General features: G+C 36.3%; 3 protein-coding genes across 9 annotated transcripts; 1 reads left to right on the forward strand and 2 right to left on the reverse strand.

Moving 5' to 3' along the window:
- Window positions 1-452: 452 nt before the first annotated feature.
- On the reverse strand, window positions 453-3,556 carry LOC128879690 (leucine-rich repeats and immunoglobulin-like domains protein 2). 3 transcript variants are annotated; one of them, XM_054129119.1, is made up of 3 exons: window positions 2,950-2,979; window positions 2,524-2,608; window positions 453-2,226 (listed from the first exon to the last, which is right to left on the reverse strand). In XM_054129119.1, the coding sequence occupies exons 2-3, from the start codon at window positions 2,557-2,559 to the stop codon at window positions 934-936; spliced, it is 1,329 nt and encodes a 442-aa protein (XP_053985094.1). In that variant the 5' UTR covers window positions 2,560-2,608; window positions 2,950-2,979; the 3' UTR covers window positions 453-933. The 3 variants fall into 3 exon arrangements, with proteins under 3 accessions (XP_053985094.1, XP_053985177.1, XP_053985260.1); XM_054129202.1 differs by lacking the exons at window positions 2,524-2,608; window positions 2,950-2,979 and adding an exon at window positions 3,328-3,556; XM_054129285.1 differs by lacking the exon at window positions 2,524-2,608 and having other exon boundaries at window positions 2,950-3,083.
- A 94-nt stretch (window positions 3,557-3,650) lies between these two features.
- Window positions 3,651-21,042, reverse strand: LOC128879848 (gonadotropin-releasing hormone receptor). Of its 4 annotated transcripts, none has more exons than XM_054129640.1 (7): window positions 20,439-21,042; window positions 16,680-17,036; window positions 15,274-15,950; window positions 7,094-7,277; window positions 6,076-6,278; window positions 5,078-5,194; window positions 3,651-4,422 (listed from the first exon to the last, which is right to left on the reverse strand). In XM_054129640.1, the coding sequence occupies exons 3-7, from the start codon at window positions 15,895-15,897 to the stop codon at window positions 4,369-4,371; spliced, it is 1,182 nt and encodes a 393-aa protein (XP_053985615.1). In that variant the 5' UTR covers window positions 15,898-15,950; window positions 16,680-17,036; window positions 20,439-21,042; the 3' UTR covers window positions 3,651-4,368. The 4 variants fall into 4 exon arrangements, with proteins under 4 accessions (XP_053985615.1, XP_053985392.1, XP_053985468.1 ...); XM_054129417.1 differs by having other exon boundaries at window positions 5,078-5,199; window positions 20,439-21,037; XM_054129493.1 differs by lacking the exon at window positions 20,439-21,042 and adding an exon at window positions 18,847-19,655 and having other exon boundaries at window positions 5,078-5,199.
- LOC128880128 (arginine/serine-rich coiled-coil protein 2-like) lies at window positions 7,284-14,527 on the forward strand. 2 transcript variants are annotated; one of them, XM_054129942.1, is made up of 2 exons: window positions 7,284-10,295; window positions 10,941-14,527. In XM_054129942.1, exons 1-2 carry the CDS (start codon window positions 10,152-10,154, stop codon window positions 11,607-11,609), a joined length of 813 nt encoding a protein of 270 aa, XP_053985917.1. In that variant the 5' UTR covers window positions 7,284-10,151; the 3' UTR covers window positions 11,610-14,527. The 2 variants fall into 2 exon arrangements, 1 of the variants encoding a protein (XP_053985917.1); XR_008457761.1 differs by lacking the exon at window positions 7,284-10,295 and having other exon boundaries at window positions 10,736-11,753; window positions 12,283-14,527.
- Window positions 21,043-27,095: the final 6,053 nt, after the last annotated feature.

Below are 27,095 nucleotides of genomic sequence, written 5' to 3' on the forward strand. Positions count from 1 at the left end.
GCGTTCTCTTATAGAAATGGTGGGAACTAATTTCACTACTAACTTGGACGTTTTGCCATTGATGACGCCACTAAAGGGTCGATAATTATTGCTAAATTGAATAACTAATCATAAAAGTGATAAATTTGACATATTGACTCTTATATTATACTATTATAATGCAAGGAATCGTAATAATTATGTATTTATGAAAAATAAAGATTAATTGACTAAAAAAAGTATCAGTGGCGTCATCTTATAGAAATGGTACGAACTATTTTCACTACAAACTTGGGCGTTATCCCGCCGATGGCGCCACTAGTATTAAAATCAGTATCCTTTGCGGACGTATGTCGGCAAATATCCGCCCAAGCGTTTTTCACTTCTAACGATTTGTTATTACGTTTCTTTTGGAAGGAAATTAGAGATCTTTAGCGATAAAGTCTTAGTATTTATTACGAAAATGTCCAACGTGTATGATTCCTCAGTTTACATTTATTTTATGTCTAATTTAACAGAAAGAAATTGTCCATTCATATTCTTGGCAATTGGTAGCCTTTATTTTCATTTATTCTATTGATATTAGAGACATATCGCTACTAATTCGTTTGTAGTAAATCTAAAATCCTTTTAACTCTTTATACATTGTTTTAACAATAAACTGACAAAGATTAACGTACATCTATCATACACACAACTATATTACTACAATTACAGAGAGGGGAGTTAATTAATTTATCGATAAAATTAATCCTAGAGTACAATTTCTAAGTATTTTTAAGTAAAACCATTGTTAATAGCTGAGTGATCTCAAAATGAGTTTGAATTACATACATCCCTTGGTAGTGCAACTGAAACTTTTTTTTAAAATCACTCATCTATTAACAATGGTTCAACTTATGTAGAAATTTAATTTTATTATTTATTGTTTCTTCTGAATTTTCGATTGTCCACTTATCGACTACATTTACTTAACGGAGGAGAGCGTTCAGCTGTCAAAAAGACCGTCGCATTCGTAAACATTCTTTCAAACACATTCGAATTGACGTACTTGAGAGGATTCCGTTCAAAGTAAACGGTTTCCAGCATGGCGGCAGATGTAGAGACAGCCGATTCTAGCAATGTAAATTTGTTCCCCGACAAGTCCAAATACCGAAGCTGTCTCAAAGAACTGTGCCAACCATACGGCAGGTGACTCAACTCGTTGTCGTTTAGACGCAGGTCTTCTATCTCTTGCGCCCCGAACGCGTTAGAATTGATCTCCGAGATCATGTTCCAACCCAGAGACAGTGTTCTTAAGTTTGACAATTTCGAAAACTCGCCCGCCTTTAAAAATTTGATCCTGTTGTAATTCATCGACAGCGAAATTACATTTACGGGTATCGCTGGAACGTCATCGAACAAATTACAATCCAACGTTAAAACGCGTAGAGAATTCAAACTCTCGATTCCCGCGACGTCGCGACTCGATAAAGAGTTCATGGACATGTCCAAGTTCTCAAGTCGCACCGTGTCTCTGAATGCATCGTTACGTATGGAAACAATTTTGTTATTGGCTACGGAGAGATAAACTAAACCCTTCAAACCTGTCAGGTCTAGGCCATCGTTATCACCTATCGTCCCGATCTCGTTACCCTCCAAATCTAACATAGATAAATGGGTAAATTTGTTCAATGCAACTCGTTCGAGCTCGTTCCCATTTAGGTAAAGATATAGTAATGTTTTTGATATGTGTTCACCGATGAAGTCGACGTCGTAGATTCTATTATTCGAAAGATCGAGGTACTTCAATGCTGGAAACGGATTTCGCAGTTCACTTTGTATGCGCGTAGAGCTGGTGTTTCCTAAATCCAATATTTGAAGACTGGGATACGCGTTGTTTACCGGTATCATACTATTGTCCGAGTGATCGTTAACTTGATCGCTGAGAACGAGATAACTGATCATCGAGTGCTGGCCGAAAGAGAACAAATCCGCCAAAGGTATCTTGTTTCCTTGGAGGATTAAGTGTTGTAAATTTGGAACCTTGTCGAAAGCTCCTTCTTCGATGTAAACAATACCGTAATTTTCTAGGTTTAACCGAGTTACAGAGTCGGAGACGATGTAATTCCTGCCAATCGTCATATCAAATGAGTGTATCGTTATGTTGTTATTGTAGTTATCGTCGATAGGCCAGGTCTGAACATTCGAGGATGCCAAGAAAACTATTGCCACGGTGGTGATCAGTAGCTCCATTGTTCTAGTTATCTGAAAAATGGAAGTTGGTGAAGCGCGAATGTAAGTGTCTTCTTTACTGTGCCATTTTGGTTAAAAACGAAGGTAAGTGGGAAGTGTAAAATCAATTTTTGCAATGACTGGTAATTCGATGAAACTTTCAACAATAGTTGAATGTTAATATACTGGTAGTAAATGAAAGAAATAAATAACATTTTATTCAAATATTCTCGATTATTCCAAAAGAAATATACAAAATAATTATTTGTATATGTATCGAACGTAACAAATAAATAAAGAACGAGAATGCAATACTAAAAATGTAAATACCTTGTCATACGTCAATTGTTTTTGGAAAATATACATTGAAGCTTGTAATTCTTAATTCAAAAATTTTGACGTTCCTTTAGGAAGTCTACAGAATCATTACAGGAACAATTTACAGAACTTGTATTTGGAAATTTCAGAATTAATTTCACTTAATTTTCTCTCAAGTATTAGGTTGTCCCAACCTCGGTTATTTTGTGTGGCAGTGTTTATATTAATAGACAATCTAATTTCTCAGATGTTAATGTTGTAACAGTAATGGAGCAAAATGAATCGTACACAATTCAGTAATGTAACATTAGACATAAAATATTGTGTATGTATTACTTATTAATAAAACGAAAGAAACTTTTCGGACAACCTAATATTAAGTCAAATTGGGCACCAATCACTTGTTGCTTTATTCCGCGAAATTTTTCTTATCTATACCTCTTTGTCTCCTAATTAGTTCACGTAATTTCTATTGTACTTGTTGAGCGTAGTAACCTAGCAATGTACACAAAAACCGGTATGCGTTACAGGGATACATGTATTTATATGTACTGGCGTGTGAACAGCAAAAGACACGTTTTGTTTAACCTCGTATGTCGAAGCAATAAACAGCCGAAAATATCTTTTGTTACCTCGTATGTCGAATAGTGAATACAACCCGCTATAAACTGAGTAATCAAATTTGTGATTAATAATTCAATTTTACAAACACTGTTTTATTTTATTTACCGAAAAACCTGTCAATCAGGATAACGTTGTTAACAGTATTCTTTTTGTCACTACCGTACAAAGATGATAGTTAATTAAACTACCTACCTACGACGTTGTTCCGTTGCTATGAGCCAACAATTACTTTCATCTGAATCGAATGGAGCACTTCCTTATGTAGTCTTGATAACCAGGAAATGATAACAAGTAATATCTATGCGGGCGGCGTAAAATTAGGGCATTTGGATCAACGAGGCTAAAAGATACTTCGATTTTTGATCAAGATAAAAAACCACATGCCCAAGTAGAATAAGGTCAAACACTTAAAAAGTTGACAGTTAGAGTTAAGAAAAATCAATACTAGTCTATTTAAATGTATTGGCTGATGGAAAAATAAATATTTAAAATGAAACGAGGGAAAGAAATCACAATTTCAAAATTTAACAGGTATAATACACGTAATGTAATACAATACAAAATAAATTATGCGTTTCGTTCTAAAATATTACTAAAAATGCATTTAATTGAAATCTTCGTATAAAAACGTGTTATACATATTTTACAATGCACAGTTAATCATGTTTAATATAGATATATTTTAATGTTTATAATATCCTTATATCCTAGGTTCATCCACTTATTGTTAACACTTAATGAAACAACTATTTCAGACTATCTATTCCGCATCTATCGTCACTTTACATTTACACAACACTAACTGCTAATATTTACAGAGTCAACAACTAAATTTATTTTTGTTCGAACCGTCTACTTACATCATTATTTATAATTAGTTTATGTATAAGATCGATACTTCCTCTGCAAGAAAAGTAATTCGTAAAAAATTACGAACATAATACAAACTTAACAATCCTAACTTATGTTCAACGTACGCAAGAATACTTTTAACTCGTTGGCATGAAACACACTGTATATAAATTAACATTCAAAGTTCCGCACCAAACTCCGAAAAAATAATATAGCCTATTTTATAATAATGCTATGTACATGTGTCCGTTCTTAGTCTGAATGTTCGATGGGAAAATGTTTTGTTTTGAAAATTTCGTTCCTACGCGGTTTGATTTTGTTCAAATACTAGTGTTCGAAGTATTTTTCGATAAGATGGTAACTCGTGGATCGCGTTTGTAGCTACTGTCGCTGGTGATCGATGGCGTAAGTCGTCGTTGTACCGTAGATAACTCCCTGAAAACCGTAAAACAAACGACGTACACGAAATTAATATTCCAGAGGATATTTATACTATTTTAAGGTGAACATTGTATAGTGGATTTTTTATAATAATTGCCAAGTACACTTATGCTCGGTTAATGGAGCAATGATACGCAACATTTGTTGTTTATCGAACTGCGTGTGTGTAGATAAATTGTAATGGCCATCAGGTTAAGACTTGGGTCACATAAGAGATCAAGTTAGAAAGTAGTACCTAACAAGATGAAGAATAAATATTACTACTTCAACTGCAATCATAAATGATTGAATATAAAGTCACAGAGTTACAATGTATACCTAATTTAAACTATCCAGTATTAGAAACCTTTCTCAATCCTACCTCCACTAGATTATTATGTCTGTGCACTTTTACAACACAATATGACATTTAGAAGAAAAGTTTCTTTTTGCTTGTTTCTTTCTTTGCCACTTAATTATTACGTTGTCCTAGGTAATGTCAAATTGTTTTCAAAGTGAACCCTCTCTAAGTGGCGTGACAATACCCCCTCTAAGAGACGCGCGGTTATCCCCACCGTCTCTCAAAACTGCTGCGACGACGTTCTTTTTATAAAGATGTGACGCGAACAATGAACATGTTTCAACGAAGGAATTAATTCTACCAATTTACCTGTAATAGGATCTCTGACGCTTCCTCCGCGGCCATAGGTGAAACGCGCCATATATCAAAGGATTTACTAAACTGTTGCTCATGCCGAAGAAGAAGATTCCGCTTTGTAATTCCTCGCTAAGCTGAAAATATCACGAGCTCGTTAAATCATCCGTTGCGCGTATCAGGCATTATAAACCGATGTGTACACAGTGTACAATGCCTAATCGATAATGTGGGAACCTTGTTGGGAACAAATACTGTTTCGGTACTTGTCGACTGTACGTGACAAAATCAGGATGAGTGATTTACGTACTGTTAGAGTTTTAATTCAATTTATGTGTTATTTGTAGGGGTGTGCAGGATCCCGGTCGGGACGGGAATTCCTCCCGGGATCGGGATGGAATCCCGAGAATTTCAGAATCCCGAATACATCCGGGATTTCCGTGAATTTCCGGGATCCCGAAACCATTCGGGATTCGTGAGAATTTCGAGATCCCATAAATGTTCGGAATTCCCGGAATTTCGAAATCCCGTACATTCGGATTGCTGAAATTTTCAAGAATAACAACACTTTCGGAAATCCCAGATATTATTCTATATCCCGTACATTCTCGGGAATCCCGGATTTTTGCGGGATCTCGTGTATTCTCGAGAATCTCGAATCAACTCGGAATCCCGTATAAACTCGAGAATCCCGAATATTTTCGGGAATCCTGCACACCCCTAGTTATTTGTTATTTTCAGCTTAGACCTAATCACATGTTCGGAAAACAGAGTGAACAAAATACTTCAGGGATACAATACGTCTCGTGTCACTCGTGCTCGGTTACCGCACTTCAAAGCAGTGCTGCGCGGGAATCGTCGTGAGAGCCATTAAACTTTAAAATGATCAAAGCCAACGCATGTCTGTTTTCTCTTAAGAAACTCTTCTTAAGTAAAGTACGAAAGTTTCGTTGAAGTTTGCATGCAAATATTGATTACAATTAAGGTTACCATTAAGAGCACAAAGGACATACGTGTTTGTCTGGATTAAGGAACATGAAGATTATCATCATCGCATAATACGGAGTCCACCAAACGATGAAGGCGGCCACGATGACGACGCTGATTCTCAAAGATTTCATTTTCGCTCGATGCATCAATTTTCGCCTGTTTAGGTCTCCATTCATGCTCCGCACGTTATTGTTGCTTAACTCTAGTTTGAACATCCTCTCGCTACCTAAAATGATTTTATTTTTAATGTTGGTCGAATGACTCACACTTCTTGAACGATAATATATTTTAAAAATAGTAAATATATATTATTTTATGTATACACGAAGCGACTAGTGAACGTGTGAGTGAAAATCTGTCGAAAGTAAATGAAAATAAAATATGTAACAAATACGTAAATGGCATTCTATAAAATTGTTAATAATTCGAATTGCACTTTTTACAAATTTCATGTATCATTAACTATTTCCCAGACTTATTTTCAAAATCCTGAACGGGTTTGTATGAGTCTCATTTGAAGTTTCAAATATATCCATTAATAAATGTCGTAAAGGATAACGTTATCGTTATTCCAATGACATGAGAAAATGCAAAATTACTCGTTCCACGAAATAATTTCTGGTTTCCACAGTAGCAGGAATTATATAGAAATCGGAACTCCTGGTTCACTTAGAAAACGAGTATTTTAATAATCTGGGTTAATTATTGTATTTAACTATATATTACATGTACGTATCTCTAGAAAACTACTAATCTTATTACTCGGTCTTTAGATTAAAAATTCAAGCCGCATGTAGTGGGTAGAAATAAAGGGCTGTAGGATATTATTTTTAATTCTCTTCTCTTCTAGAAAACCTTTTATACTTACTATGCCATCAGCTACAAAAAAAGCTGTTAAAAAATACAGACACACCACGCATGTTAAGAAAATACGTACAAAACTGAATGATTCAGTACGTAGAATGAGCAATCGTTCTAAAAAAATCATAGGTGAAGAGCCTACGTGCAGTGTCCGTAGATATCGTTGGAAAATATACTTACGGGAAATTGTGAGCACAGTAGAAACGTATGTGGCGATAAGGATGACTAAAGGTAACAGGAACATGAAAATTAAACTGAGGGACACGTACAGCTGCTCCTGCCAGGGTTCCGTGTAAAACCCATGGGTTACGCATTGGTTGAATTTTTCAATGAATGGACCCTCGGCCACGTGGAATATACACATCTGCAAACGGAAGTAGATAGCTCTTTTTATTTGAATATTATACAACAGTCAATTTTCGTTTCAATATGGTGCTTCGTTTAAAATGGGAATTGTTAAATGTCTCGTGAGGGTACGAAGCTATTAAAAAAATGTTTTTTTTTTTTTTATTAAAGTTATAGGAGGAAACTGTATGGAGTAAATAATTTGATTATAAAAAAGGGAGATTTGGAGAACGTTAATGTTTTATTTATATAATAAAATAACATTTGTTTAGACCTATATTAACGTAAATCGTTGAATTGTAATACAGGATTTCATAGCACACTGAACTTTGAATAATGGGAAATTTGACTGTAATTTATTAGAAACAAATGAATTTTAATGTAACATTTTACCATAGAACTGGTCTGTAAATTTCAGAAAGTTTTGATCGCGCTGTAATCGAATACAAGTGGAAAAAAGCTCACTAATCGATTGGTCGTATCGTCACGAAGATATAATGAACACGATAACAATTCTGGTATTTTAATATGATTCTTTTCGTCCTGATATAATGACGTTGAAAGAAGAAAACAAATGATTAAAACATGAGGATGCACGATAAAAATAGTCTGCGTTAGGTCTGGGTTAGGTTACGGTACAATCATTCAATGATTATTTCCAATTTAATGGTATCGTAGCATTTGTTCGTTAATTTGTTTACGTCGTCGACCATCGAATATTTATGAACTGGAAGTTCTAGTTGTTCGGAGTAACTCCAATCGTTACTTTTTTTTTTTTGTAGAACACAGTGTTTCGTAATTTCACGTGACTGAAAACTGAATCTTCGTGCTCTAGAATTCTAAGAAATCGAATTTTGCAATGACTTATAAATCACGTGGAAAACAACGGTTTCGCGAGAAAAGCAATCAACGCCGCTATGATTAATTGCAGCTATTTACAATTATAAGTAACACGTCGTGGAAGTTTTTATTGGTACGATCATATTCGATTAGTATTGCTGGATATTGTTGATATCAGTGCAGGATGGAAAAGTTTTCTAATCGTGTCATCTACGAATGTATTGATCACACTTTACTTGATTCCAAAATAAAAAGTTCCTGCAAAGTTACAATTTCCAATAGCAAACGAACCATAGGCTTACCGACATATTTGTATTACATTTTCTTGCCAACTTTTTTTCATACCTATTTGCATATGCAGTTTGAACGGTACCTATTGTAAAATTGCAATAGTATAGTGAATACTAGCATTTCATTTGATTTTGAAGTTTTTATGTTTTTCCTACCACCCAGTAAAACAAATCAATTTTTAATAAAAGAGTATGCAATATGGGACGTTCAAATTTTAATACTTGAATACAATACACATATTTTAATGTGTACCAAGTGAAATTTGCGTTGAAAAACATTGGAAAATGACGTCGAATCAAATTTTCCTTTAAACAGTATCTATTTTTGTTGGCTGTCATTGAACTTCAGAACGTACTATGCTCGACTTTGTACAGAATATTGTTATACGTGTTACGTAAATTGCAGCAGGGAATTTTTAATAGAAAATTATTTAAAAAACAAAAATTAGTAATTAGTCATCACGTCATTTAACCATATCCAACATCAAACCTTTCCAAAGGCTTCAATTATTTCAAAATCATGACGTTATTAATTTAGCAAAGACAGGTTATTAAAAGAACGCACTGTGCACGGATATCGAAAGGGTTCGATATATCATCGTTCATTTGTAAACATCGATGCTCGTTTGTCGATCGTTCTTCGGCAATGTGACGCAAAGAATTTTCGGTTCATCATTTCGAACAAAAATTTATCGTATATCCCATTAAAGAATTCAAGATCAACGAATTATGAATCGAACATCGTATCTCTATGAATAAGGTTCCTGGAAGCACAAGGTTCGCAGATTATCTGCGTGCCAGTTTATTATATTCGTTGTTAAGGTAAGCAGTTCCTCGAGCATTTTCTTATTTTCTTTTTTCCTCCTCTTTCTTGTTTTGTAACAATACTTCTCACGAATAATTGCGTGAGAATGTCTCTTTAAACTTGAATTTCAGTACTTTTTTATTTCATTCTGAGAATCAATTATGGTCTTTGCGTGGCCTTGACTAAAATTTATTGCAATTCGTTTTTCTATTAAATTTGCTTTTGGAAGCACCAGTTATTCTAGAAATAATTATTGCATCATTCATCGGAACAATTGTTTAAATAAGTTAGAATTTTTTTTAATTTCTTGGGTATTATTTGAACCCAATACCTGATTCTTTTTTGGTACATATTTTTTTGAAAATACAAAATCAGAGCGACGCTTCAATGTTGTATTGAACTATGGTCAGCTCAGAAAAGTAGGACGCATCGACGTCATTTCTAAGCCAAGTATACTGACGACATAACTCATCGATATTATCATTTGGAGCGTAAGTTTTACGCGTCACCGATTGAAATAAATTTCCTTCAAGTGCATTCAAAATCATTCAGTTTGAAAAGTAATTGTCTATACGTACTTATTTGCATAATGATTGTTCCTAGTTACTGTATAGATTCACTTTGAAATTATACTTGTTATTCTATACATTTAAAAAATTCTACTGTCAAATTAAATTATTCTTTTTAATCCACTCCTTATCACTTTACCTTTGTAAGTATGAATACTGTTAATTATTTAACGATTACGCTAAATGGCTAATAAACAGTTCGTGATTGGTCGACATGTTTACGTCAAGAGTATCATTTAAAAAAAATGATAACCGTGACAAATTTTAGATTACACAGTTTCTGATTACATAAAAATAAAATTTAGATTTCACACGAAGTTTCTCCTTTTTTTTTCTCTCTCTTTAACTTTAATTATTGTTTTTTAAAATAGTCAGAAAACTCTGCAACCATGGTGAGCGAATCGGCGAAAACTCTAGCGTTGGTGGTCTCCGCGATCAAAAATCTTCGCGAGGCGAGGGGCTCCTCGTCGCGGGAGATTTTGCGCTACATATCGTCCGTCTATGACATTCCATTGCAAGTGGCGCGCCGCCAGGTTAGTTTACCTCTTCCAACCACAACGCTTTAACTATCGTTCTATTTCGAGAGAGTTTACTACTCTACTAAGACTGGGGTCACGCGTCCCAGTCTCTATTAGAATGGAAGAACTCTAAAGTTCATCTTCACGCATACAATGCCTGATTATCATAAAGCGAGGACGATGTTTTCCACGACTGATGGAATTTTCCGCAAGACTCGATATTAAAACATCCAAATACTGGATGAATTGACAGTGTTTGGCCTAAATAGATAGAATTTTGAACTACCATCACTCTGTAGTCGATGACGTTACTATTTCGACAGCCTACAGTTCTTCGACGTCCCTATATTTCAACCATCAACAACAACGAGGGTTGTCTGACAAATTCTAAATATAAATAGATAATTTTCAAAAAATTCCTACTTAAGAAAAAAAAATCTCTTTTATACTATAATTTTACCTCGAGGTAACTTTTCAGACCCACCCTTATTTCTTCTAACGTATTCAGAGTCTTCAGCATTAAACACCAATGAATTTAATACTTCATCCACTCTTTACTAAAAAGATTTTGCCATACGTCACTCGTGGAAAACATGTTTCACTAAATTCCACGCGTCAACGTCAACAACGAGCCCTGACAGTACCGTTTCTGGGGACCAGATGCTGACAGCCCTGAAGCGCGGCGTGTCGTACGGCATTTTGAAGAAAAACGGCGGTAATTACGTTCTGCCGACGACCAACGAGACCAAGTGCCAGGAAATCGCCGCGCAGGAGCTCAGCCTGCTGGATCACTGTCGCAACAGCCGAAGACAGAGGAAAATGGGTTGCAAGTGCAAGAGGAAGCGACGCAGACGAAGACGACGGAAGAAGAGCTGCAAGTGTAAGAGGAGATCCAGTAGGAGAAGGTCCAGGAGAAGGTCCAGGAGAAGGTCCAGGAGAAGGTCCAGGAGACGATCCAGCAGGAGGAGGAGGTGCATGAGGAGGAAGTCCAGCAGGAGAAGGTCCAGCAGGAGAAGGTCCAGCAGGAGAAGGTCCAGTAGGAGAAGGTCCAGAAGGAGGAGAAGCAGGGGCTGCAAGAGGAGGCGGAGTAGCAGGCGCTATAAAAGGAGACGCAGGAGCAGGGGTTGCAAGAGAAGGTCGAGGAAGAGGAAGTGTCGATGCGGTGGTCTTGGAAATAGACGCGACAGCAATCGAATGAAGACGGTCGAGGCTCATCGACCGTACGAACAACTAATTGACAAGAAATCTTCCGAGCCGGAGCTCGACGCTAATGATTCTGGGGCCAGCCAGTGCAGCTCCCTGTCCACTGTCTCGTCGATTACAGATTAAACGTCTTCGTTCGCGCGATTCGTCGGATCGTCTTATATCAGGAAGCTTATCGACGTATTTAGAACACGTGACCGTTCTCAAGGAATCCCCTTTCGTGTAAACCCCTCACCAGTCATTAGGTATACCCACCAATGAAGTTAAGAGGTAATTTATTTAGGGCTGAGTGTCCGGGGTTGTTTTGAGGGTGACTTGTACGATACAGAATATTAATTTACAGAAATTAGGGGAGGGGGCAGTTCTTTGTAAGAATTTTGATAAGAATTTCTTTATACTTTTTTTTTATAGAACTTTCGTGTTAGGCTGCAAGGTTACTGATATACTGTTTTTCAACACTTATTTCGACGTAATTTTATTTTTATTAAAACTAATATTTTCTAATCGTTCTAAATATCTTCTTTGATTGTAACAACATCAGAAATGTTTTATACGAACTTGAATGATCTCAAAGATCAGATAGGCTCCAACAACCATTTATCTTTAACATCTAAATCGTTTAATTTAATAATTAAGATGATTTTTATTAATTCATATCGTCCGGTTCAGAAAAATAGTGGATATTAATCACTCTTTAATTTCTTTTACATTTTATTCTTCTCGACGGTTTCTCTTGTACAAATAAGTTTTCATCGATGATTAATTAAGCATATCTTATAATAGGTTAATATTTTTTCAGTCGTACAAGAGGCACTGCAGAACCATTTCGAGAAGCACAGGTTAAATTCTAGTCGCTTGTTTCAACGCAGAGGATCGAGAAGAACGAAGTATTTAGAAAATGTATTTCTTGGACATTTTTTATGAATATTTATTTTGCTAGTCTATTTACATTGGAATTTCGTATCGTTTTTACTTCACAGTTACATTGTACAATGACCGAATCACGTCTATAATACTCTGTACGTGTCAGCACATTAAACAAATACAATTTTGTAATAGTAGTAATGAAAGTAAAAACAGACTTTCAATTAATTTTTAATTAATTTTTCCGTTTTCATCGTTTCATCGCTCAAGTACGCTGGCGTTTCTGTTAGTAGGATGTAATCTGATAGAGGCTGCGAATAGTTAACTAGTTGAAATGTGCTTTGGTTCGGAATATTATAGTTGTGTCCTAATCCCCCTCAAAGTTAACTGCACTTCTAACTACCAAAGACAACTTCAGGTACAAATCAGCCCAGATACAACAATGATTATGGAGAACTTTCTTGATAATTGTTTGGGGTAGTCGAAGAAGCTTCCTGCTTTATTAATGTCTCGATAGCAAGGAATTATTTTAGTTTGATTCTCGTGTGATTGTTTGGGGTAGTCGATGAAGCTTCCTCCCTCACCGATATATCGAAAGCATATATTTCAGCTATTAATCCTACAATTAAACAACCATTACTCTCGAAACGTGATCAATGCTAACGAAATCTGTCAAACTTTTCATCGAAATTCTACTCCAATTGAATGAAAAGTTCACTCGTTGGATCCGCGCAGCCGATCGAGTGGCACTTTTGCGACTAAAAACCGATTTTAAGTGGCCGATATTCGGTTACCACCGATGAATCGTAGCCTCGAGGAGTGCCCTCGAGCGAGCCGAGTTTGTACAATATTAGAAATAATTTTCGTGTAGCTGTCTCGTAAATACCAGGTAATTAAGTCGCGTCGACAACTGCGGGAAACCTAATTCGATTATATCGAGACCTGTAGCAAAAAAAGGAATCAAGGCAACCAGTTCTCCGCTTTATTTGCTCTTTCCTTATTTAAGGCTTATTTAACGTTTATAGGCAGGTTGAGCGTTTTTTTCATTTTCCTCTACTTAGCAATAATTTAAAGCTTTCCTGCCAGTAAGAATCATTAATAATGTCTGAACGATATGATTTTAATTGGTCTTTGGAAAAATGTAAATCTGCGAACTGGTAATTAGACTGAGGATTTATGCAGTTATGGTAAATAGAAATTAAATGTGAAAATATGGAATGTACATAAAATAATAAAATACTTGTTACACTGTTCAGAAGATAAGACATACTTGCATTTAAATCTCAATTCATCATTTGAATCTTTAAAAACATGAATTTGCATAAAAACTTTCACTCTAGTGATATTCGTACATAGTACGTTGCGAAATTTGTCTCGCGACCATTAAAAGAAATTCAGCTCGTATATGGTTAATACGATCTCGGAACTCTTGAGAGAAGTGGTCGAAAGTGGATTTCTGGTGAGATCCGATGAGAAACAGAAGAATCGACGCTACGAAGCGTGCAGTTTACTGCTTCAGCGGTATTTTATTGAGCCATTCTTGGATCGGACAGTGACTTGTGACGAGAAATGGGTAATGTATGGTAATGGACGACAATCCCCTGAATGGCTGGACCATCGAAGTCCATGTCGAAATCGAAGTTATACTCCACGACGGTAACGCTCTGGCTCGTGATCAATGGCTTATGTTATTGATTAGATCTCTTAAGAACGATGTGAATATACAGAGTGTCCTAGACAAAAATCATGGAAGGTATTTTAATAACGTAAAGCGAATTAAAGTACATCGAAATAAAAATGACGAGCAAAAGCAGTCGATGTAAGAATTATAATGGCTTAAATATTCTTGAAGAAATTTGTGTTCTTTAAAAAAATAATATCAAAATCTGGATCTACGGTCTATCGTTGAAATTTCGTCCCAGAGTTTTCAATTATTATCAGTATTGAGTTTTTCTTTATTACTTAAGGAGCGATTTTTAATCATACATTAAGCTTTGAACAACTATAATCAATGTCTTTCTACCTAAGATGAGATACAAAAACCAGAATAATGAAATCAGAGTTGATCGAGACCGAACTAAGAAAGCAATTAGGGGATAACTAATTAAATTCGTTGCGGTGTGAATTACCGAGGGATGCAATTTGGTGAATTGGGTACTCTACCCGTAAGTAGAGGATTTAATCCTCGATGTGTCTCTTTTCCACGAGAATCAAGGGCTCGTATTCATTACCAGCGCGACAGTTTTTTCCTTTCTGTAAATTAACGACCGCAATTAATACGGTTATTCAAGAGCCCCGATTAATCCATAAGGGGATTAAAGAAGAGCCGTTCGACGACGTCAATTAGGATCTCAATTTTCTCTCGCAGTCTGTTGGCTGTTCAAACGCTTGTTTTGCTTACCATCGACACAATCCGATTTAAACGATTCTTTGAATTCGCATCGAAACGACTTCCACTTTAACTCCTCACGGTCAAGTACGGAATGGAGGGAACAGACAGGGTTGTAAAATAAAGGGATAAATGGGAACAAAAATGGTAACTGAAGCAATTACGGAATATCAGTGTTTTTACGCGAAGAGGAAACCCATCGAGCTTCAAAATAATTATATCTGTGGGTAGGTTTAGCGTTAAACCTTTGCGCTCGGGTGGCGTCTCTAGGGCGACATATGTAATTTAAAAGCGATTTTGTGAACGTACAATTTCAAATTCACTTACATCAGAATACAACTAATTATTAATTGAAATAATAATACATCGAGTCATGAACGTTCGTAGATGTTTTTCTTCGAAGTAGAGCTTTTGGTTTCACAGAAATTTATTATTATAAAAATGGACTGGATTTAATTCTATAGAAAAATGCCTCGAGGGCAAAGGGTTAACACATCAACTAACAAAACAATAATAACACTTCAAAAGCACCCTTACCTGAGGAATGGACAGGATGAAGGACAGCACCCACGCCGGGATGACCAGCCTCAGGCACCTGTGAGTAGCGTTCAACCCCTTCATCGGATACCTCACGGCGATGAATCGATCCGTCCCGATCAGCACCAGCACGAACGTGCTCAGGTAGAGGCTGAACATCTGCATGAACTTGAACAGTTTGCACCCGACATTTCCCCAGATCCACTCGACGGTGTAGCTCCACATAGCCTCGCCGCCTATACAAAATACTGTGACGAGCAAATCGGCCACGGCCAAATGGAGAATTAGTGCGTAGACGGTGGACCAGCTGTGCCGTCTTCGATGGTTCCTCGCGATCGAGTAGATGGTCGCCGCGTTCGCTGCCAAGCTGAGGACCGCCATTACGCCCAGGATGATGACTTTGAAGACGGTGCCGTTGGTCATCTGGGGAGCGTGCTCGAGGCACGGCACGCTGTTCGAGGAGCCATAACGAAGCAGCTGGTCGAGGTCGCTGAGGTTATGGTACACTCGCGTGTCGAAGGCTAGGTCAAGGCCGCGGGAGTAGCCCACGAAGTCCGTCAGGTTGTCGCAGGCTACTAACGCGGATACAGGGGAGTCTCCTGATGATTCAGGGAACGCTGTCATTTTGCTGCTCGGAGTCGAGGTGCCCGCTCATCGTCCTCCTTGCACTATGGTCTCTGTACAATGCATCACAGTTTGTTCAAATTGAGATGCGGTGTGAGTATAGTAAGGGTTTTTCTGTTCGTGAGCTGTGGATGTTTGGGGTAGAGAGAAGTCTACGTTACTACTATGAATTCAACGTTGATACTACTGTTTTAATAATAAAATTAATTTTCTATTGTAATAAATGGTCCCAAAAGTAGTGTAAAAGGATTGTCAGTGCAGTTTTTTAGTTTAAACTCTACCACTCGACAAGATAGACTAATAAGAAGATACATTTTAGCATTATCCATTTACTTTTAGTAAAGTACTTATTTTTTAGTGTCCTTTCAGATGCTATAGAACATTTTATCACAATGCTTTATTTTATCTGAAAAATTTACATTTCGAGAAAATTGTCCTGATTTATGATTCATAAGTTATGACACAGTTCAATGCATAGAGCATAAAGTTACATGCCCGCTACGTTAGGTGCAGAAATTAATTCTGTGTCTTTATATTCAATCATTTATATCGCTACATTAAACATAAACATTTATCCTCTATTTTCTTAAATTAAATAGCAACAAAACATACAAATTGCTTCAACATTTATATATATATTTTTTCGGAATATGTGATTTAGGGATCATTAAAAGTAATATTTTTTTTTTTTTTTTTTTTTTATAAATAAGTGTACCTTAGAAATTACTTTCCCAGAATTCAATTCTACACTAAATATTCGTGCACAAACCTTGTCTACTTACCTCTGGCCATCGATTCTCTCGATAACGAAGGATACCTCCCAAGTTTCCACGTTTCGCCAAGCGATAGCGCGCCGACACTGGTTTCGCGTGAAACCGCGATAAGTCACAATATCTCGTCGACCCCGCAGCTCGACTCGTTCCTCACAGTTGTCGAACACGCCACATGACTCTCATATTTGCCAAACGACCAGTTCTGTTTCGTACTTTCGTATAAACGTTCGACGTCACTTGCTGAACGCCGCCCTTCGTCCTCGCATATGTCCGCGTCCAATTTCTTCTTCATCGCAGCTCTATTTTCGTCTTCGAAACCGAATTCGAGTCTCCTCACCGAGGCTCCTTACAGAGGGTGTCGCCGAACTGTCGTACAAATTTATTCAGTCGATAGAATGTAATGAGAAGTTGAAGAAGACATAGGGCGTGAACATTAGTTTTGTATTATTTTAATTTTATTTCAGTCGTTCTGGTTTTTATTTTGTAATCTTTCAATTTTTTATTTAATACGACTATGCACACGTGAAACAGTTTCATTTTATTTTAATTTTATTCCTACTTCAAGCATTTACGTTACGACTATGCATATGTATGTCATTGTTCTTATAGCAGAATCATAAATGTGAGAGTTTCATTTTATTTGAATTTTAATTCTATTTCAAGCACTTACGTTTCTATTTTGTAATATTATTTATATTTTATTTTGAGCGAACTGTATGTCATTGTCGTTGTGCTAGAATCGGGAAGTGAACACTTTCAATATACAAATTAAACGTGTGTTTTTGTTTATAACTGTTTGCTAACAATGATGAATGTGTACGCCAGATGACGAGTGACTGGTTACTGTTCAGTTCAATACATTCATCATACAATTCGGATCATAACCGATAGTAATCTTTCTTATACAACGTGGTTCGATTTAGTTTAACGATGAAGTAATATTAGTGGACTCCAAAGTCAAGTATAAAGAAAACTGTACTGCCACGTAATTCAATGACAGGTTCGTTACACGCTAATCAGAAGTCACATGCGCTACAAATGTCCGATGCAGCAATTATCTCCGCGAGCAGTTATTACGCGACGTGCACTTTTTCGTTGTCGAATTCAGTTTCGTTAGCGCGGCGCGTGAGTGAATCGTTAAACGGAAGTTGGGTCAACCCCTGCATCGATCGACTTCCTCTCTTGAGAATGCGAATAAACAATTACGCGTAGCTTTCCATTCATTTGGAAAATATTCGTCCTTTGTGATTCCCCGACAAGCATAACATGCGCATAATAACTGTCATCGTGCAACTCGTAAAACAAGAAGAGACTCGACGTTAATGTTCAGATACTTTTCACTTATACAAAGTTTTAACTGCGGCAGATTTATATGCGATCGTAGATCAATTACGTGCTTCCAATTATCTATCCGATTTTGCATTTCAAATATGCTTTTTCTCGAGAAAACCGTACATTTTTTATTCGAATCCACGCAATTATGTAGCCAAGGTAGTTAATTGTAACCCAACTTGTTTTAAGTACGCTTGTAAATTTCAACTTCGACGCAAGTGTGGAGTGTTTAATGTACTGAGCATGGCCTACAATTCTTAATCTTTGTATTTCGCAGTTGTTTGAATTTGTTTTCAACATTTGTCATAAAAAAAAAAAAAAACTGTCGTTACAGACCCGCTTAATGCATCGGCGTGTACTAATCATCATATTTACGATAAATAATTCATTTTTCTTTGCTCGTTTAAGCGTCGTTGATAACATTGTCTGCAACAATTATGATTATTGGTCTTCTTAGGGTAATTAAAAATTATTATTCGTGTTTATTTTGTCGTGGCACTTAATCATCACAGAATTGAATCGCTGTTTACAATTTTTAACAGTTAAAGCTTTTAACCAACTATTTTAAGACTAACAAAAAATATTAAAAATAAATATTAGATACATAAGAAAAGTAGAGGAAATAAACCTGAATAGAATATTTACATATAAATTTAAAATTAAATGGAGCTAAATAGATCAATTAATTAGAAGTTAATCATCAAAGTTCGTTTAAAATTTTGACATTGTGTACATCGCACAATACATATTGTATACACATATGCATATCAATTTCTGTTCTTAGTTACACCTCCAATTCAAATCTTCGCTACCAATTTTCAATTGTTATTTTAAAGTGACTTACGAAACACCGATTCAGAAGATCCCCTTCGATCGATATCCGAGGCTAATGTCTTTTTTGTTCGCGGCGTAACGAGCGACTGGCGAAGAGGAAGAAACATGTATGCGTGCGAGGAACTAGAAACTAAGGTCGGCCGTCGTTACTGACACACCAATTAACAACGAACAAGATTGTTAGACGGTCGGTAATCATCGGGCATATTAATTAATCATGGCCTGCATCGGATCCCCGATGAAGAAACGCATTTTCATATTACACGCAAACGGTGTCAATTCAATAAATATGGCACGACCCGTACCACCATTTTTCCATTCGGATTAGAGTTGTTCGCGCAAAACCCGATCGATCTCACGGACGCAGAATGTTCCCATCGCAGTTTCTCGCAGAAAGCAATCAACCGTGATGCCTTCTTTGCATCTCGAGATCCAGTATCCTCATTTGTTTAGGTGTATACCTGACTCAAACGGACACGCCCATACTCAACGCGAGATCAAGTTAATGACAATGTTTAATTGCATCTTGACATTGTAGTGCGAGTGTATATTGACCTTTATTCTGATGTATTTCGATATTAGACGATTACGTCAGTCGAAGCATACGGAGTCCACTTAAGGGGTTAAGTGCACCTGGGAGGGTCAACCATAGAAGCTCATTCGTGCCATTCTCTTACCTACATCATTGATTTTGTAGAATGATTGTTAGACATTTTAAGTTAGGTCTCTGAAGAGAGCATTTGTATTACTATGGATCATTACAATCATAAAAATAATTCTTATTGAAAATAAAGCACTTCTAAAACAAAATATGAAATATTCCTTAAAAGGACAAATGAAAATAGATCGCTGCAACATCATTTGTTTTTTCTTTGACACTACTGTAAATCGAAATTATCTATTGAACCTATATTTGCAAATAAGCAAAAGAAAAAAAAAATGGTTACAGAAATTTTAATGTGGCTCTAAATAATACACTCGAGCAGTGCATTTAACATTCACCTTGCGAAATATGAATAATTTACGATAATTGTATGTTACAATGTCTGAAAGTACGTGTCTAGCGAAACCTTGGATTTCATGCTAAGTTAGCGTTAGATGATAATTCTATTTTCGATCCTATAGTTTTGCAATCTTTGTCAAGTTTTTTTTTTACAGTGCACATCGCACGTTCTGAATTTATTTTTTAATGCACATATCTTTCATGTCGGTAACAAAATATTAGATACAGAAAACAAAACGTCAATGTAAAGCTTGGAATTAGGAGTGAAACACAAGTTGTCTTGTTGATTAATGCCGCATAATTTTTATTTTTTAACACGTTCACTGCCAGACTAATACGAGTCAATTCTCGTTTCAATTCTATACAATTTAAAATTGTATCATCTAACATTCGTGGTGGTATTTACTTTAATACTTCAGGTAACCTTGCTGTATTCACAAATCTTATCCAGATTTATTTTCATCAATACCGCAGCTAAGAAATTAATTTATTCAGTTCCTTAATGAAAAGATCCGCCCCACAGACCTAACATAATCTAGCATTTGTGTTAGTATTTATTTTTGTAACCCTGCCATATTCAAAGATTAACTCAGACTTACTTTCAACACCTCATCTTCAGAAACAATTCACTTAGTTCCTCAGTGAAAACACCTGTCATCCACGAATGACGTGGCGATCAACGTGTTAACACAGTACTTGTTTACACAAAAATTCTTTTACATTACTCCCTCTAAAATGTTCACATTCAAATCATTTCTGACCCTTTCATAAACCTTTTTTCATATCACTTCTTCTCGAACTTTCATATTCATTTTTATTTTCAATTGCGCTGAGTAACCATACTCTGCATACTACAGAAGAAGAAACTATGAATGTTTGAAACAACTAATGGTCGCGTTAAAAATAAAATTGCTTCCATTTGAGATCCGTTGCCCTCGGGTGGCTCATTTTATTACGCCAGTCCTCACTTTCAGTCAATTATCGTGAAATTATAATATCAAAGGCCTCGAATGAGTGAAGCGACCTTGCACTAAAGCCGAAGCAAAGAAACGCGCGAGTTCACTTCCTTTCGGAAAATTCGAGCGCGACAAGTCACGCTAGTATGATATAAAATAAACGTTAAAACGTTTGAAAGTATCGGCGATCGTTCGAGCGTTGTATCGATGCTGCGAACTCGCTCGCGACGCGGAAATCGACTGACGATGAGTCGAACGGAAGACAACACCGATAGTCTACGCCAGTTTTTCATCGTTTTCGTGTCTTGTCCTTTCTCGTTTCTTCGCGTTAAGTACCGCGAGCGATTCGTATGTTTACATGTATATGACAGAGCATTTCGACTGTAAACGTGACATAACAGCCTGTGACTTACAAAATAAAGACATATTTCTGGTTGAAGGTGGTGCCAAGGTTTTAAGTATTTTGTAACTTCTATAAAATGAGAACAATAATATATTATGCAATTAAAAAGTATCTTTCTAAGCATTTTATAGTCCTTTTATTCTTTACAATTTCTTCAATACTATAATTAATATCTGACAGTTACGTTACATGTATTCACATACATATTTACATCAGCAGACCTACTTTGCTTTATTCATTGTTGCGTGTATAATTAATATAAATATTCGAGAGACATAAATGAGGAAGAATTTCAGAGAAATATATCCACAAAGGTACCATTATTTTACTGCAATTTTGTCTGCTCTAATTCCGATGATCGCGTTAAAAATACAAGGAGTCTATTTCTAAAGGGAAAGGTTGAAATAAATGAAGCAGAAGAAGTCTTATCCCAAAGTTAAATGTAAAAGCTTCCAGTATACGGGCCTGGCTTTAGGAGGTTCGTGGTCCAATTTGCAGCAATTTATCCAATTGTTTCAACATGGCTCTGTTAATATATGTTTGCATTTGACTGCACTAAATACCGTAAAATCTACATTATAAAGCAATCTTCAATTGAACCGTCTAGTTACTTTGTCACTTTTAGAAGTGCATGCAAAGCATTTACGTAATTGACTTTTAGTTTGGCTCACTTGGAATCTGAATATTTAAGTATGGCTGTCGTTAATGTGCTAAATAGAAAGAATGCGCGATATTTTAGACAATATTTTAGAATAAGATGAAAGTATAAGAGGAGACCTGTAATTTGTTAGGCGCGTATAATGTAATTAGTATTAGAATGCAATGGATTATACATTCGACAACAGTTGACATCTTGTGGGCCTTTGTCGATAGAGTGTGAAGTTATGATTAATTTTGTTGTAATTATGACGTGAAGAATTATATACTTATGAAATATGAAAGTAGATGATTCATGACGAAAAAAATTGAGTTATTCTATGGGGACGTTAAAACTATTACGTTATATTTGAAGATAATGTTATTAGATATGTTAAATTTAAATTAAATTCTATTTATATTTATATAGCTCCTAGCGGTCCAGATATTGCAAGATAGAGCTTAGACTAACCTCATAAATAGATTCAGTTTGGATAGTGCAAGCTAAAGCCTACATAACTAAAGCCTACATATATAGATAGGCCCAAACTAGATATAAAAATTTACAGACTTCGCGCACACGCAAGAATTGGAGAGATTGAAAATCAAGTGACAGGATATCTCACGACTAACTGATCGCGAACCACCACCTACTGCACCATACTTAATGATTTCCTGCGACTGGACATTTTTATTTCTCCGAAAACCCCTTCATTGGTTTGTGATGTACTAAGAGCCAATTGTAACGGAACATTCTTTTGTTACTACACTAAAATCTCCTGAAATGCACAAATTTCTATACGATAAATGCACAGAAACCATCCACACCACTTAACACTTTGCACTTTACACTTTACATCGTTAGTATTGTTAATAACTAATTTAACTATTGTCAGAAATTAATATTTTTATGTTGCAATCAATAGATATTAAAATATTGACAAATTTCTCACGATTAATATCTCGAATGAATACTTATTCTGAACCGTAATTGTTATTAATGTTTAATCGAACACTGAATGATACTGTATGTTCATAAATGTTGAATTATTTCGGATTAAGTTTTAATTGTTCCAACCAGTAGATATTGAAATATAGAAAAATATCTCACGACAAGCTGTGTAACGGGACATATTTATTCTGTTACTACCCACCTATTTCATCGCCTCACAGCATTTTTCACCATATAACGGGACACGAATTTCGGCTGTTCGAAAATAAAAAGATTTTCAATCTTAAAACATTAATATCACCAGTACTCAAATTATCCCGAAATGAAGGTGGTAACCCGCGCGTTTTAATTGTTCCAACCATTAGATATTAAAATATAGAAAAATATCTCACGACAAGCTGTGTACCGGGACGTATTTATTCTGTTACTACCCACCCATTTGATCGCCTCACAGCATTTTTCACCATATAACGGGACATGAATTGCGGCTGTTCGAAAATAAAAAGATTTCCAATCTTAAAACATTAATATCACCAGTACTCAAACTATCCCGAAATAAAGGCGGTAACCCGCGCGTATTAGTTCGACAGCCTCAAACAAATCTCACCGCCGCAGCTTATACCCCGTGGCACGATTCGACTCCGAGAAATCCGGGCCAATCAGGCAGCGAGCTCATCAAGCAACAGCTTTTCCTCGTCCCTTTTTCTCTCCCGTCTTCTTTAAATCCAGCCCCGGTTCTTTCTCCGGCGGCCAGTCGAAAGAGTTCCTTTCTCACCCCCTGGTTTCCCAGGCAACAGCCTTTTATGCTCTCGTTCATATCAAGCTCCGCTCGATGTTTAAACCATGAGACCCCGCCAGCTGATTTCCACGTCATTCGACGGTCCATCGGGCCACCGCCGGTACACCGCCGCGTCTGGGATTCTGTCTCGTGGTCTGACCACTTTTCTCATTTCTCAACGTCGAGTTGAGAATCCCCGTCATTCCTTCACACGCCATGGAACACCGTTTCGGACCCCCACATTGTCCACGTCGTCCAACCAGTGGCGATTCTCGTTCACGGCGATCTAATTTTTCTCCCCGTCAGGGATTATTCGGCCGCGAAAGGAAAGGAAGCTGCGCGGAGATGAAATTGCGATTCCTGCGGTGTATCGGGCCGATGCTGCCAGGATATTCGATCGATGGTGGCGATTCGTTGAAATTGATAAAGAAGGGCTGCTTGGTCTTGGCCTGGTCGCATTTAGGGACGATAAGGGTTGCTCCTATTGGGTCATACCGCGAGATATTATTCTTTTATTCAAATTAAAGGAGGAAGCCGCCTTGGAGGCGTTAAATAAAAAATCAAACATCTATACTCAACTATTTGCACTTTTTCAAATATTCAAATATTATTGATTTAATAGAAGATCTGTCTACTGGAGTTTATTATTGTATTATATAAATGTATTGTATGAAAAAAAAATAGTTTTTATTTAGATTGATTAAATAAAATAGTCTAGAGCCATTACACGATTTAACACTAAACCTGTCGACGTTCATTCGTAACTATTAATAACTATTACTAACAATTAAGTACAAAAATTTTCTTCGTGGAACTAAATCGAATAATGCATGAAACGATTGTGTATAATTCATATACTGCATATAAAAACTGTATAGAAAGTTTGACTGGTCGTGGTTGATTTAGTGTTACAGAATCAAAATAAAAATTGTGTAATAAACCTCAACAGACAATATAGGTCTGATATTGAATGTCACTCGTTGACTTTGGCTTCTCCGTAAAATGTAATCACTTTCTTTACCACCCTTTCAGACAGTCGTTATAAAATTTCTGTAATTTTTTTTCGTTAAATAAAACTCGCGAGACGACGTAATATATTCGTACTCCAAGCGTTGTATTTGTAGAAACTTTCAGTAATAACATCGGCGAACCGACACCTTCATAGAATCCGACCGCTCCAAAGTTTCATCCATCTCAGTCGAAGGTTACCGAAGGATAGCCCGAGGTTTGAAAGGGCTTTCAGCAGAGTCCAAGCCAGGAGGAAGTCGCAGATCAGGAGAACTTCACCTCGAAACGTCGGAACGTTTACATGTTCTCTGTGCCGCTGCGAACTTTGGTCCACTATCTGTTGTGTTTCGAAACAAAACATGGCAATTAAAAGTTGAGTCGCACCTTCAATCTGTCTCGTAAACTCGTGATTTTCGTGGGACACAGGAACCATGTGGTGAAGAAATTATGTGGCTCGCCAATTTTTGAGAGCGATAACAGTACACCATGAGAAAATTTTGTGATGACACTGGCCACATCCCTCTTGCTTGTGTTATATTTTAATTAATCCAATCTTTCTACAGTGATTTAAAAATACTATTTCCCAATGAATGTGGCTCATAAATTTTGGACAGCGATGAAATTACATATCAAGATAAGAAAATTTGTGTGATAACACTGGCCTCATTTTGCATGCTCGTGACATTATACTTTAATTAATTCATTTTTTATAATGATTTAAGGATGCTATCTCTTGATCAGTAAAATAAAAATAGAATTTGTTATGTACGGATGTATATTGAAACCAATCATAACTATCAATTTTACCATTTTCCTTCCTCGGAGGAAGCTTTATTTAAATCAGAGACGTCCTAGTATAAACACTATATCATTATTATATTTGTATCTTTTTCCTTTGTACCTGTAGGAAGATAATAAAATACAAATTTCTGGTGTTTCGCAGCCACGTTTGTTCAAAGCTTTCTCGCTGAACGCGGAGATGCGAAACAAGATTGAACTGAATGGATCACTTAACTTTGTTTCTTCCATTATTCATCGTGTTTTCTGGGAGAGCTCACAATATACGAAACGGTGGTGGCTGACTCTCACCTCGACAGAGAATCTGTCTCGAATAATGTAGAAACAAATAAAACGTTTCACGAAAACCATTCCCGTTCGCGAGCCTCTCTGCTTGGATTTAATTTAGAAAGAATCACAGTATCACAATGGTTGCGAGATTTGAGAGATATTTGCTTTAGAATTTAGACTTTTTGAGCATTACCTTAAATGCTTTTCTAAATTTACATTGTCGATTTTGTAAAAATTTTCACAAATTTGCTTTATGTATTTACATAATTGACAATTCATATACTTATTGATATCAATAACATATTAATCATTAATATAACAAATTCATAATACAGTTTCCATCAATAATGATCTGGTATCCTTGGATAAAAATAGATTTTAAATTTGTCTTTATATAACAAACACTCTTTTGTATATCAAAAAAATAAATTACATCTAACTACTCCATCCTTAAAATATAACGTAATAATTATACCAATAACAAATTCATAATATATTCTACATCAATAAAAATTTGGTTTCCTTGGATCAAAATTAATTTAAAAATTGTCTTTATATAATAAATGAAATTCTTACGTATAACAGAGCAAATTACAATTGAATATTCGATCTTTAAAATCAATTAAATACATACAACTCGTTATGAGTTTAGAATTAACATATTTGCGAGCATTCATGGATTTCTGGCATTAAAACCATCCTCATATTTCTTCCTGGTGTCCATTGTGTACTCTGGCAACAAAGTATCCCCGAAATAAGTGTACCATACGTCACGTGATCCCCGAGGCCCCTTCAATAAAACACTGTGTCGCGTATACTCGCATCCTTGGCCCCTCTCGCAGAAGGTACGCGAATTTGCGAGGATGCGTGGATCATCCTGAGGGAAACTAAGCCAAATCCAGGTGTCCTTTTGTCAACGCGGAGGCTCGGTCGCCTAAATCTTCGCGGCACGTTACGACGGGGTGTCGCAAAGCTTCGAGGGTGCTTTCACTTCATCGATAACAGGCTTTCTGATAAAATACCTCTCCTCGTTCACCTATCGTAAAATGTTATCCGTCTCGTAAAAACGTCCTACGAGCCTTGTTCTCCTTTTTTCGCCGCACACGTTTGTACCTACGCGGACATTGTTGGCATTCGAACACCAGACACGAGCAGAATTGTTCAATAATGTCGGAATAATATATATGTACATTAAACAATATGAAGAAAATGATCAAATGTATTCGACATATGCTTGAACATTTTTAATTGAATGAATCACTTTTCTAAGAAAACGTTCTCTAATATTCCACTCAACTTTACTATATTAAAGCAATGATTTGCTATGAATGGCTTCATAGCTGGTGCAACAATTACATGTAATTATTCTCATAAATACTATCAAATGCTTTGTACAATTTCTGTCTCAACACACACACACACACACACACACACACACACACACACACACACACA

This window comes from Hylaeus volcanicus, chromosome 1 (genome assembly GCF_026283585.1).
Source record: "Hylaeus volcanicus isolate JK05 chromosome 1, UHH_iyHylVolc1.0_haploid, whole genome shotgun sequence".
NCBI lineage: Eukaryota > Metazoa > Arthropoda > Insecta > Hymenoptera > Colletidae > Hylaeus > Hylaeus volcanicus.

Coding starts and splice junctions, on each gene's coding strand:
- LOC128879690 (XM_054129119.1), bottom strand. CDS start 2,559: ATGTATATTTTCCAAAAACAATTGACGTATGACAAG. Junction 2,227..2,523: donor AACAATTGACGTATGACAAG/GTATTTACATTT, acceptor TCCATTTTTCAG/ATAACTAGAACAATGGAGCT.
- LOC128880128 (XM_054129942.1), top strand. CDS start 10,152: ATGGTGAGCGAATCGGCGAAAACTCTAGCGTTGGTGGTCTCCGCGATC. Junction 10,296..10,940: donor TGCAAGTGGCGCGCCGCCAG/GTTAGTTTACCT, acceptor TCTGGGGACCAG/ATGCTGACAGCCCTGAAGCG.
- LOC128879848 (XM_054129417.1), bottom strand. CDS start 15,897: ATGACAGCGTTCCCTGAATCATCAGGAGACTCCCCTGTATCCGCGTTA. Junction 6,279..7,093: donor TACTGTGCTCACAATTTCCC/GTAAGTATATTT, acceptor AAATCATTTTAG/GTAGCGAGAGGATGTTCAAA. Junction 5,200..6,075: donor TCCTTAATCCAGACAAACAC/GTATGTCCTTTG, acceptor TGATATTTTCAG/CTTAGCGAGGAATTACAAAG.